Source organism: Mus musculus, chromosome 6 (assembly GCF_000001635.26).
Source record: "Mus musculus strain C57BL/6J chromosome 6, GRCm38.p6 C57BL/6J".
Taxonomy (NCBI): Eukaryota; Metazoa; Chordata; class Mammalia; order Rodentia; family Muridae; genus Mus; species Mus musculus.
This window is the reverse complement of record NC_000072.6, coordinates 125703835-125715902: the sequence shown is the minus strand read 5'-3', so window position 1 is coordinate 125715902 and position 12068 is coordinate 125703835. Positions and strand designations below refer to the sequence as shown.

At 47.5% G+C, this 12068-nt stretch overlaps 1 protein-coding gene across 6 annotated transcripts in view; it reads right to left on the bottom strand.

Moving 5' to 3' along the window:
• The window catches only part of Ano2 (anoctamin 2), a 349715-nt gene that overhangs the window by 324231 nt on the left and 13416 nt on the right, over positions 1-12068 (bottom strand). For 2 of the 6 annotated variants that reach the window (NM_153589.2, NM_001364562.1), the window contains exons 2-3: positions 5163-5347; positions 3456-3782 (exon numbers count right to left, since the gene is read on the bottom strand). In NM_153589.2, coding sequence (NP_705817.2) covers positions 3456-3782; positions 5163-5347 — 512 coding nt within the window. Of the gene's footprint in view, positions 1-3455; positions 3783-4260; positions 4381-4512; positions 4933-5162; positions 5348-12068 lie in introns of those variants that run through there. The other 4 variants (XM_006506117.3, NM_001364563.1, XM_006506115.2 and 1 more) reach the window with 4 other exon arrangements.

Here is a 12068-nt window from a genome sequence, read left to right as displayed (position 1 = left end):
CAGCACGGAAAGAATAAAGTAAGATGCAGAGTGAGCTACCAAAAGTGCATTTTAAGTGAATTGAAAGTGAGCACAGTTCTCCCCCCCCCCCAAAAAAATGTCAGCATCAAAAGGAGCCTAGAGATAGGATGATGAAACACAATGTTATAGCCCAGAAGGGGAGTCTAGAATAAAGGACAGCAGTTAGAAACGAATCTGAATAGAGCATGGGGTTTTAGTTAATAATAATGTGTCGATGTTGGTTCATTAATTGTAACAAGAATGCCACATTAATAAGATGGTAATAACAGGGGAAGCCAGGCACAGGGTAGGACATAAGAGCACTGTGTACTACTTCCAATTTTCCTGTAACTATAAAACAGTTCTAAATAATAGTCTATTTTTAAGATGGGAAAAAAAAACACACAAAATTGCACACAGCATTTCCCAGAAGCATGCTGTACTAGAACGACTGCCTATGGAGAGAGTAGGCAGTGAAGGACAGGGGAGTGTTTGCAAATGATAATGATAGCAGCGTGTCTTGGGTGTGGAGGGCAGCTAACTTTCCCAACACCGGTCGGGTCAGAGAGAAGGAATCTCACAGGAGAGTCTGTCATGATGGCGCCAGGAGTGGGAGGGCAGAAGGGGTTCAGGGAGGCTGAGCCGTGAGGAAGGAGAAGCACTCAGTGAACCTTACAGCCAGAGGGGGCTGGAGGGAGAGCCTTCGGTAGTTGTACAATAGAGACAACTTTGCAGGACAAGGTCTTCATCCTCATCTAAGGTCAGCCACTCTCAGCTCCCTCTGGGCTACAGATCAATGTTGAATACATTATCCCTGATAACATGTGGGGCACGTTTGAGCTAGATATTTAAAACAAAAATTTTCTACAAAGCTACTCATTGTTGATCTGAAGTTCAACTTTAACATAGCACCTATATGTTGTTTGTTATATGTGGAAATTCTGAATAATAATAGCAGCGGTAGCATGCTGTTCAGGGTACTTCACTTGCCTGTCTCGCTCTGTCGTTTTACCAACCCTGGGAAGGGTATACTACTATTCCTGTTTACACGCAAGGAAACTCTGACTTTAAGGTCCCAAGTTAGTAGAAAATGTATGAGAGGGAAACACACCTAGTCAGCCAGCCTTCTGGGTGCCCCCTCCTGAGTGTGGCCTGTACTGTTTCCCAATCAAGTCCACTCCCTGACATCTGGAGACAGCTGTGTGGACTGCAAGCACCCAGAGCTCCTTGTATGGCCATGATGTTGAAGATGTCTGCTCAGCTGACTCCTAGTGAAAGGCCCAAATGAGCTTTGGGTTTCAAACAGCAGAAATCAGTAGCTCACAGTAATGGGACCCAAAGTGACTCAACAGGTTACTAGGTGATGAGGAAGGCCTCGTGCCAAAGGGTCTGGACAAGCCATGTACCACAGGCACCTCACGTGAGGACAGAAAAGGAATGAATAACCTTTGTGAGTCCCTTCCAGTGTGAAGCCAGCATTAATGTTACTCTTACAGATTAGTTTTCAGATGAGAATGCCCTCCAACTTCCAGCATGACGCTCTTTATAAACAGCTCAGGCCTAAATGTGAAGTCTTCATCAAGCCCCTCCTCCCCTCAAGGCCCAGAGATCTATTTGAAAAAGGCAAAGGAAAGATTGTACGAGGTGAGGGATGAATCCCAAGAATCAGTGTCTTGCAGATACGACAGGATTCGTGCCCATGTAAACTCAGAGACTATGGCAGCATCAGAGAGCCTGTGCAGGTTCTATGGAATCCCAGCATAGAGAGGGGAAAGTGGTCCTGGGTCCCACTCCTAACCAAGAAGCCATTTGCAACTAATGTTCACTGCTAAAGGGAAAATTCATATTCTACAATGAAGTATCACTGGGAATATCAACCACACTCCAGGGCAGGCATCATACCCAGGAGTAGGTAGCCAACACAAAATAAACTCCTTGGCTATTTTGTGAATTTTTTTTGTTTCTGTTGTTGTTGTTGTTGCTTTCTTTTTATCTTACTGGTCTTTTGTTTGTCTTGATTTCTGTTTGATTGTTGTTGGTGTTTGTTTTTTGAGGAGGACACATAAAATTGGATGGGTAAGGAGGTGGGGAGAACCTGGGAGGAGTTAGGAGAGTGAGTGGGAAAAAGATAATAAAAACATAGTGCATGAAAAAAATAGTTAAAAAAAATTCAGTAAGTGCTCATTGAGCACCTCATGTATACCAGATACTGCGATACTACGTGTTTTTATTACCCCATGTAGGAAAATGTAACACCAGAGCCCAGCGAGGAGGCTATTGATTTTCAAATAAAGACCTTAAGTTTCCTCTAAGAGGCCAGTCATTTATACAACTGATATTTATAAGACACCTATTGTGATACACATTCTATCCCAGGTTCTGGGAAGGTAGCAGAAAATGAAACAAAGCCCCAACCCTCATGGAGCTGACGGGGCACAGATAAGAGACAACCCTACCACATTGCTGTAGGGAGCAGTGCTAAGCTAAGTAGATCAAGAAAAGAAGAGCAGGGGCCAGGGATGGAAAGGAAAGGCTCCGTGGCATTGTAGTGGAGCTGGCCAGGGAAAGGGGAAGGAGCAGAGAGTTGATGTGAGGACATGGGTCTGAGCAGGAGCTCCTGGGAGAGAGGACGCTATCAGACATGCCCTGAGGCCAGACTGACCAACCCAGGACTATGGTTAGGCCGGTGGCTAGCCTGGAATACAGTTTTGAAGGAGGAGAGAAGATTAGAGATAGACAGTTTAGAAGAAATAGTAAGGCCGGGATATTTTGAAAAGATTAAAGTACTATAGATAGGCAAGTGCATGGGTGGGTGGGAGGGTGGGTGGGAGGATGGGTGGGAGGATGGGTGCACGGATGAGTAAGTAGGTTTCCATGGATTGCTTTAGCCTACTTACCAAGGGTGAAATACAGATATGTATACACATACATACACATGTACCACACACACAAATACACACACACACACCTTACAGATATATAAAATATGTTCAATGATATCCCATTCCGTTCCCTAAAGTGTCTCATTACAGATTCCTCAATGTGCTCTGAGCATGCCCAGCCCTTACTGAAGGGGATTCCTATATCCCCACAAAGAAACTTAGGTCCAAGTTCAACAGGTCTTGAAAACAGGGTCTTCATGCAAGGAAACCACTCTGGAGGAAGCCATAGCCCTTCAGGGAACCATGTCTTGCCTTGAGTCTCTAACCAGACTGTTAGGGGCTTCGGGTGTATGCATGATCAGGCATGGGCAAGGCACACCACCACCATCCCACAGTGGCATGGAACGGCTTGGCCAAAGTTATCACGTTACCAAAACTCTGCTGCAAGGCCCTGGGCAAAAGTATCTGCTTTACACAAAAGAAAGAACCAAACCATCTGCCAGAGCAAAGCCAAAGCTTTGCCAACCACCAGGGCCCATCCCACCCTGAGACCTGTAGCCTGGCCAGCCTCACCTCCAAGTCCTTCTCCAGCTCCAGCCCAGCAGCCATCAGGTTGTGCTCAAATTCATCTCGCTGCTCCCTCCTTTCCTCTTCCAGAGCATCCAGTGGCCCAAGTTCAACATCACCAGGGCCCCCGCCATGGCGCTCCTTGCCTGTCTCCCCATTGGAGATAACAGCCAGAGAGTGTCCAGGGGAGCCGTGACCCAGGTGTGCGCCTCGTTTCCGGTAGTGGTATGCAAGTACATAGTCGACTTTCCTCTGGTTGTCGTGAAAGTGCATGCGGCTCAGACGGGCTTCCGAGGACGGGGGCTCATTGGCATCCAGGTAGTTATTGATGACCTGGCCAGAGAAAGTAACACAGGTGAAGTCAGAATAAGGAGAGTAAGAAACAGAGAGGATGTTTTGATGCTCTGGGACAGACTAGGAAGCAAGTCTCTCAGAGGCCCCGCCTATCCAGTAGATGGATCAGCAGCCTAAGCCCACCTGTCACTTTTAGCCCACCATCCATGGGTGCAGTCTGGGCATCAGTGCACACACACACACACACACACACACACACACAAACACCTCTGGTATTCAATACATACACAAGAGAGACACAGAGAGATAGAGATAGAGAGAGAGAGAGAGAGAGAGAGAGAGAGAGAGAGAGAGAGAGAGAGAAAGAGACAGAGACAGAGAGACAGAGACAGAGAGACAGACAGAGATAGGGAGAGAGATAAAGAGAAACAAGCAGACAGGCAGACACACAGACTGGCAGTCAGGCAGGCAGACAGACAGACAGACAGGCTGCACACACAGTAGCACACACCATTACCAGTCCACACGTGGACCTGCCCCATGGCCACTCCTGCTCACCAGCACATGCATTTGCACCTGCGAGCGGTCCCCTGCACTCACGCCTCCCTGGCTCAGCACTTCTGCACACATGTGAGGCGTCCATATGCACAGGCACACAAACTAATGCGCAACCCTCCACATGCACCGTGGCACACCCACGCATGTGCCGTTCCTGGCAGAGCCGCACGTGAGCCTGCAGACACGCTCCACAATCGCCCGGCTTACTTACTGGCAGGTGTTCTGGATCCATCCCAACAGAAGCCGATTTCTAGGCTCCTCTCCCACCCACGGGAATTCACTGGACTTTCTGCCCCTCACAAATCCATCTCCTCCTCCTCCTCTTCCTCCTCTCCAGCCACTAGCAAGGGCCCTGCCAGTGACAGTGACAGACGCAGAGAAAGTGACTGTTTCCTCTCTCTTCCACTCTGGACTGGAGAGGTAGAGAGAAGAGGAAAGAGCAAGGCGGAGCAGGGCAAGGGACCTGCCTCCATCCCTCGGGGTGTTCCCTTGTTTATTACTGGTTTGATACCCAGCTGCCTCAGCAGCCACCTGAGAGGTCACCGGGGCAACCAGATGAAATGCCAGGCACAGGAGAGAGGCTCACAGCCTCCAGAGCTGAGGAGGCAGGTTTCTCAGGCCTGTGGGAACTGAGCCTGGGAGTCTGCCCGCCTAACAGGTAGAAACCATCTGCCTCTCCTCCTCGCCTTCTCATTTCCAGACCCTTCCCTGAAGAGGATAGCTAGGGCTACTGAAAAATGCAAGACAGGAAAGATAAAAGCATTCTACCCAAAACCCAGAGCTTTTCACATCGGCACACATCAGCCACAAACTACAGGACGGCCGGGTGGGAGACTCCATGGGGCATCCATCAGTACTCACAGAACGGTCTCGGGAACTCTCTCTCCTGGAGACCTGGCTAGGGTGTAGGCTGGAATTGTCCCTCTGACCTGGGGCCCGGTGACCTGGCACTTTGAGGTACTGCTGCCCATGTTTGGGGCCCTGGCTTCCTCTGGCCACGGTCCGAGAACTCAGCCGACGTGGAGATCCAGGGAGCAGAGGGATGTCTGTGGGGGAGGAAGAAGATAAGAGAGCCGACACAAGTTCAAGTGCTAAAAATCTCAAGACACAGAATCTAAACCAGAGCTCTACACTAGAGCTCTCCGTGGCTCCCTAGAAATGGCCTGCAGTTGGATCTGTTTCTTCACAGTCTTCTCTGGACACATTCATTTTGGCCAATGGGGGGGGGGGGGGAGCCAGTGGTAATTCCCCTACTAAACACACACACATCACAGCTGTCATAATCTCATACGTGTGTGCCCAACATGCAATGGTGGGGCCCAAAGCCATTGCATGGTGCCTGTTCTCCACCACTGGTACACTGTTGTTCCGTCCTTACTTTATCCTTAGGACCCATGATAGCTGGCCAGTGAGTCTGCAGTCTGGAACAAGAACAGAGAGGGATAGCAGCCTCGGCTGGAGCACTTCCCAGCATCAGGTGGAGCACTTCTAGTGAAACAGGACTTTAGGGCCTCCCTGTTGCATCAAGGCCAGTAGGCACCTTGGACACCATCAAGGAGAGAGTCAGGACAGATCAACAGTGGGCCACTGGCGCAGCAGTGGACCCACAGAGGGCAGCAGTGCCCTCTAAGTATCGAACATCCTCCAGCACACGTGAGAACTTCTCACAGACCTGCTGTTCAGGGCAAGTTCTCTTCTGGCCCTTGCCAGTCAGGGACCCTGAGTCACCAAAGTGTCACAGCTGGCCAGGCACACTCTACTTTCTAGTCTCTTCTCTAGGAGACTCCAGCCAGCGTGCCTATGCTTAAACCTCAGCTCCATCACTTGTTAGCACTGTGGCCACTTGAGGCTTCCTTCTTCTGCTATAAAATGAGGAGAACCTCAAACCTGAAGGACAGACATGGAAATGGGAACAGAAGATATGCAAAACACCCAAAAAGTGATTAACCTCTGCATTCACAATAAAGGGTGGTGATTATAATTATTGTTCTCTCTCTCTTTTTTTTTTCATTTTTAGCACCATGTTAGCAGAAACAACACCCTATACACTCTGATTGGTCCCAAGTTCCCTCCCAATGGATGAGTGAATGGCGGTTCTGAAAGAGCTCTTGAAATCCCTACAAGACGGAGGGTAGTTTAGGGGAAGAGCACAGTTTCCTCACTTGGAAAAAAAGAAAACTTAAATCACCATACGATCAACTACCAACCCTTAGGCATCCAGCTACCTACTGGATTGTTCCCGGGGGTCTAGGACATGGGTCGCTGAACTTGAGAAAGACTGCCTCTTTAAGATATTGCAGGGAAACTTGGTGGTGTTCAGTAGGGTTGCTGTAGTTTAGATGAGAAATGTCCCCACAGGCTTGAATATTTAAACCCTTGGTCTGAAGCTGGTGGCCCTATTTAGGAAGGTCATGGAACCTTTGGAGGAGGAGCCTTGCTAAGGGAAGGGAGTCATTAGAAGCAAGTCCTGAGGTTTTTGTAGTCAGCTTCACTTCCTATCCACTCCCTGCTTCCTGACTGTGGATGCTGCCTGACCAGCCAGCCTGCCATTCCTGCCGCCATGCCTTTCCCAAGACAGCCCTTCAACCTATACACCAGAATAAACCTTTACTTCTTTAAAATGCTTTTTCTCTTCTCCTTTGTTACAGCAACCAACCAAGTAACTAAGCAAGGCAAATGTGCGTGATGCATCCTTTTGTGTGGAGACTCTGGTCTCAACCCACGGGAGGCCAAAAAATTCTAAAAAATCAAATTAGAACTCCAGTCTGGAACTGGATCACAAAGAGTGAGTACCTTGTGAAAGTCAGGGGGAACAGTGATGGTCCTCCACAGACACAGAGCACACATCCTGGCAGCACAACAATGGTCTCCCAGCCCAGGACACTAAGGAGAAGCCTCCATCCTTTTCTGCCATCTTGGCCCATCTTTCCTTCCTTTATGCCTTTCTGCGTACCTCTGCCTCAAGTGTCCCAGGGAAAACCTTAGACAAGAAAGATGATATCTCAGAGAAGGTCTTGGAAGGTCTGGTCTTAAAGCCTCAAGACAGCCCAGGTGCAAAGTTTGAGCTGATAAAGATGATGTTCATCTAGGAACCCTGTCCCTGGGAGTTGTCTTCTAATACACGCAAGTCATAGCTGAGAAGCAATCAGTCAAACTACTGCGTATCGCCTCCTAAGAAGCCCCTGGGGCCTCTACCAGATATCTTGGCTTGCAACCCCTGCATCCTCTTGGCCAAATGCACCACAACTACCTAGAGGCTCTCCTTTTGTGACAATCTCCCAACCCCCCATGGATTAGGATGAAATCTTTTTCAAATTCCCCAATTCTAAAAAGGCATTCCAGGCAGCAATAGCATAGGTCTGGAAGCACAGACCTGGTTGTGCCATCAAGTGAAGGCTGTGGAGGGATGGGTGAAACCTGGCCAACAGGATAGAAGGTCAACACACTTCCCTACGAAGCTTGGAGGTGAGAATAGATCAATGAGAAAGAGGTCAAGACCATCACACCCAGCCTGTGGAATGGGTTAGCACGTTCATTTGGAAATCATCTCTCTTCACTCCTCAGTCTTTCGGCTCTTAGCACATGTTATCTTAAACATCAAACAGATCCCTGGAAATGGGTGCTTTTAAGCATCATGAGAGTAGAGGACACAGTGTACTCAGCTCTGTATCAGTTAGATAGATGTTCCCAAGTGTAGGACCTGGGGCCTCACCACACTTACCTTCTTCCACTCCTGAGAATGTCATTACCATCTGTCACTGACTTCCAAAGTTTACCTTCTGCCCATTGTTGGTATTCTGTCTGGATTCCACCCCCACAGTTACCTGACAACAGCCAGGTAGCCCTGGCCCACTATAAAAGGGGCTGCTTGCCCCCTCCTCTCTCTCTTACTCTCTTACTCCTGCTTCTCTCCCTTGCCTTTTGTTCCCTTACTCCCCTTCTCCTTATTCCCTTCCCCCCTCTCTCCACATGGTCATGGCTGGCCTCTACTTCTCTACTCTCTCCCTCTCTCTGCCTTTCTATACCTCTACTGCCCTCCTAACGCCCCCCCCCATGCCTTGAATAAACTCTATTCTATACTATACCATCGTGTGGCTGGTCCCTCAGGGGGACGAGATGCCTTGGCATGGGCCCGCCGAGGCACCCCCTCCCCCCATACCTCACCACACTCCCATAGAACATATTCCTATATCTCTTTATCTTTTTAAAATCATAACACCCATAGTCCCCCAGGCAGAGTTGTGCACATTGCCCTACCTGCATGGCACCTAAACTCAGGTAACTGAGAGTCACTCAAAGTCAACAATCCCCAAATCAGACTGCTGATCTTCTCCCAGCAAGATGCTTTTACAGGGTTACCAACTCTATCCATGCTCAGGATATCCTGTACACTCAAAACACAGAAATCTAGAGATATCTGGAAATCCATCTGCCCTCATACCCCATGTGCCACAGATCCTATAAATTTTACTCCTGAAACATCTACCAGAGTAGATGTGGTTTTTGCCTTTACACAATCGATTGCCAACCTCCCACCCCCATTCATCTCTACTGCACTGGCATCTTGCTAGCAACTGCCACAGCTGTCACCCTTGCTCCCCATGGCTGTTGTGAGTGTATGAGTGCAGTGACCCTATCATAGCCAGAAGAACCCAGTTTCACCCCAGCTCTCCCAACCTCTGGCTTTTACAATCTTTCACACACACACCTCTTCCATGATAGTTGCTGAGCCTTGGTAGGGGAGTATGGTATAAATGTCCCATTAATGGCTGACTACTCTGCAGATACTTATTCCCAAGAAGGTATTGCTTAAAGTCTAAAAATATCTGTAACAAGTAATGACATCATGGTAGCAATAAAAGTCTCCCAATAACAAGCATCCCAGGACTGTCCCTTGCTAGATTTCATCAGGCCTGCAAAGAACTAACACACACACACTTACTTCATATTTCACATACCTGTTTTATGTTACCAACAGTCTGGAAGACTGGGGTAAAACAGGGTCTTCTGGCTATGACAGGGTCACTAAACTGGTGCACTCACAACAGCAAGCTGTTACAGTTTGCTACAACAGTTGCTAGCAAGCTGTCACTGCAGTCGAGGTGAATGAGGGTGTGGGTCAGCACTAGGTTGTGTAAATTCTTCATACTATGTAAACATGTTAAACACACTTCAAACTCTTCAATAAAGTGGCAAGAGGAGAAAATGTTTCCAAACTCCTTCTATGAAGCCTGCATTGCCCTCCTCTCCAAGCCTGGCAAGGAGGCAACTAAAACACAAATCTATAGACCCGTTCCTTTGATTCTTATAGATGCAAAATTCCTCACTAAAATCCCCACAAGAACTTGACAACATACTTTTAAAAACATACATCATGGCCAAGGCAGTTCAACATGCACAAATCAATGAAGCAATACAGTCATACCCCATGACCAAGACAGATCAACGTGCACAAATCAATAAATGCATAAGTAGAAGCAAGAACAAAAATCACATGACTATCTCAATAGTCAAAGGAAAAACAACCTGAGAAATCACCCCATCATCATAAAAGTCCTGAAGACACTAACTGTAGATGGAGCATACCTCCATACAGCAAGAGCTAACTCCAGCAGACTGACAGCCAACATTATTCTGAATAAGGGAAAGATGAAATCACTTTGTCTAAAATCAGAAACAGCATAGAGGTGCCCTATGTCTATACTCTTGTTCAAATATAGTTTTTAAATTATCCATAATAATAAAGAGAGAGAAGGAAAAAATGAGAAAGAAGATGAATGACCCTACTTGTAGATGATGGACTTAGAAGATCCTAAGGTGTCCATTGAAATGATTTTAGACCAGATTTCTTTGAATTCCAGAAAGACATCAAGATATAAAACCAATATGCAAAGATCAATAGATTTTTAAAGACTGGTAATGAACCTAGAGAGAGAGATAGCAGAAAAACAATCTCATTCATCCTAGCTTTAGAAATAATAAGTTACTTACGGATAAATCTAACCATAGAGGCAGGGGGGAAATGCTCTGAAACAAAAACTGTAAAACAGCAAAGAAAGAAATAGAACACAAAGTTGGAAAGTTCTCCCAAGTTTCTGTTTTGGTGCAATCAATAGTTTTATAAACCGCATGCTGCTTGCGATGGTTTGTATATGCTTGGCCCAGGAGTAGCATTATTAGAAGGTATGGCCCTGTTGGAGTAGGTGTGGTCTAGTAGATATGCCACTGTGGACATGGGCTTTAAGACCCTCATCCTAGCTGCCTGGAAGCAAATATTCTACTGGCAACCTTCAGATGAAGATGTCGAACTTTCAGCTCCCCCTGCACCATGCCTGCCTAGATGCTGCCATGTTCCCGCCTTGATGATAATGGACTGAACCTCAGAACCTGTAAGCCAGCCCCAATTAAATGTCCTTGGTTGTGGTATCTGCTCACAGCAGTAAAGCCCAAAGACACTACTGAAAACAACCTACAGTCACTGTAGCCTCCATCTAAATTCCAATAGCATCCCAAACTTTCCCATGTCTATCCAGCTCCAAATTGCAAAAGGTATGTGCTCCTCAGGCTCCAGCCGCTCTCCACAACCTTCCTCTACCTTCCCAGCATCTGGCGCTGACAGGTGAAGGCTTCCTAGACCTCAACTACCCGGCCCATTCTTTCCATGCCCAGCCGCACCCAGTGCCACCACGGTGCTCCTTAGGTAGAGTGGGCAAGCTGAAGAGAAAATAAACTCTAGGTAATTCAAGCCAGGAAAGACCTGTGTCTAGATGACCAAACTGGTAAAGCCAGATTTCAGAGCCTACATAGAGCTGCCCTAAGTTTTTTCATCAGCCTGCCCTTCTCGGTTTTGATATGCCTTATTCTAATCCACTCTCCGCCATTCATCACTAGAGATTTCCCATAACTATCCACTCTTCTAGTCCTTGGTTGCCTTGATGAATGTGTTCCATTACACTAAACAGATAGCACTTTCCCGTAGAGCACAAGTAAGGGCATATGAAAACAGTAGGTTCGTTGGGTGGAGGTCTTGGTCTGAAGGCACAGTCTCTAATGGGGACACTGATGGAGGGAGACAGTTGACAAGAGAAATGCTGGAGAGAGAGAGAGAGAGAGAGAGAGAGAGAGAGAGAGAGAGAGAGAGAGAGAGCATGGTAGGAACTTTCAAGCTCACGGCATAGAATTAAGAGTAAAATAGGCATTCAAACAGCAGCAACGGATGGACAGGCATTCAAGAAAAACTCAAGCAGAAGCCATGGCAATAATCAGGAGCAAGAGACTAGAGACACTGTAAGAAGCAAGGCAAGGGGCTAGTGGGTCAGAGACAAAGCAGACAGTAGGTTCAGAGGGAGCAGGATAGAGAACAATGTGAGTCACCAAGGCTCTGGAGCATCCCTGAGAGGCTGCAGGACCAGGCTTCCCTCCCAAGGGTTCTGGGATTCCAGGCAACAGGGCTTTTCCTCCAAGTCTCCCCCTGGCACCATCACTATACCATCACTGGTGAGTGAAGCATGAACAACCCAGATTCTTTTAGAAGGCAGAATCAACCAGATGTTGCAACACCAGTGCTGTAGGTTGAGGCAGTAAGATTGTCATGAACCCAAGGCCAGCCTGTAGAGCATAGTAAGTTCCAGGCCAGCCTGAGCTAGACAATGAGACTTTGTCTCCAAAGGGGAAAGGACAGGATAGCCCCCATCACCATATCTCAAGGACTGCTTCTAGGAAGAAAAGTCAAGCCAAGACATCAGAGGGAGATAGAGCATCCTGACT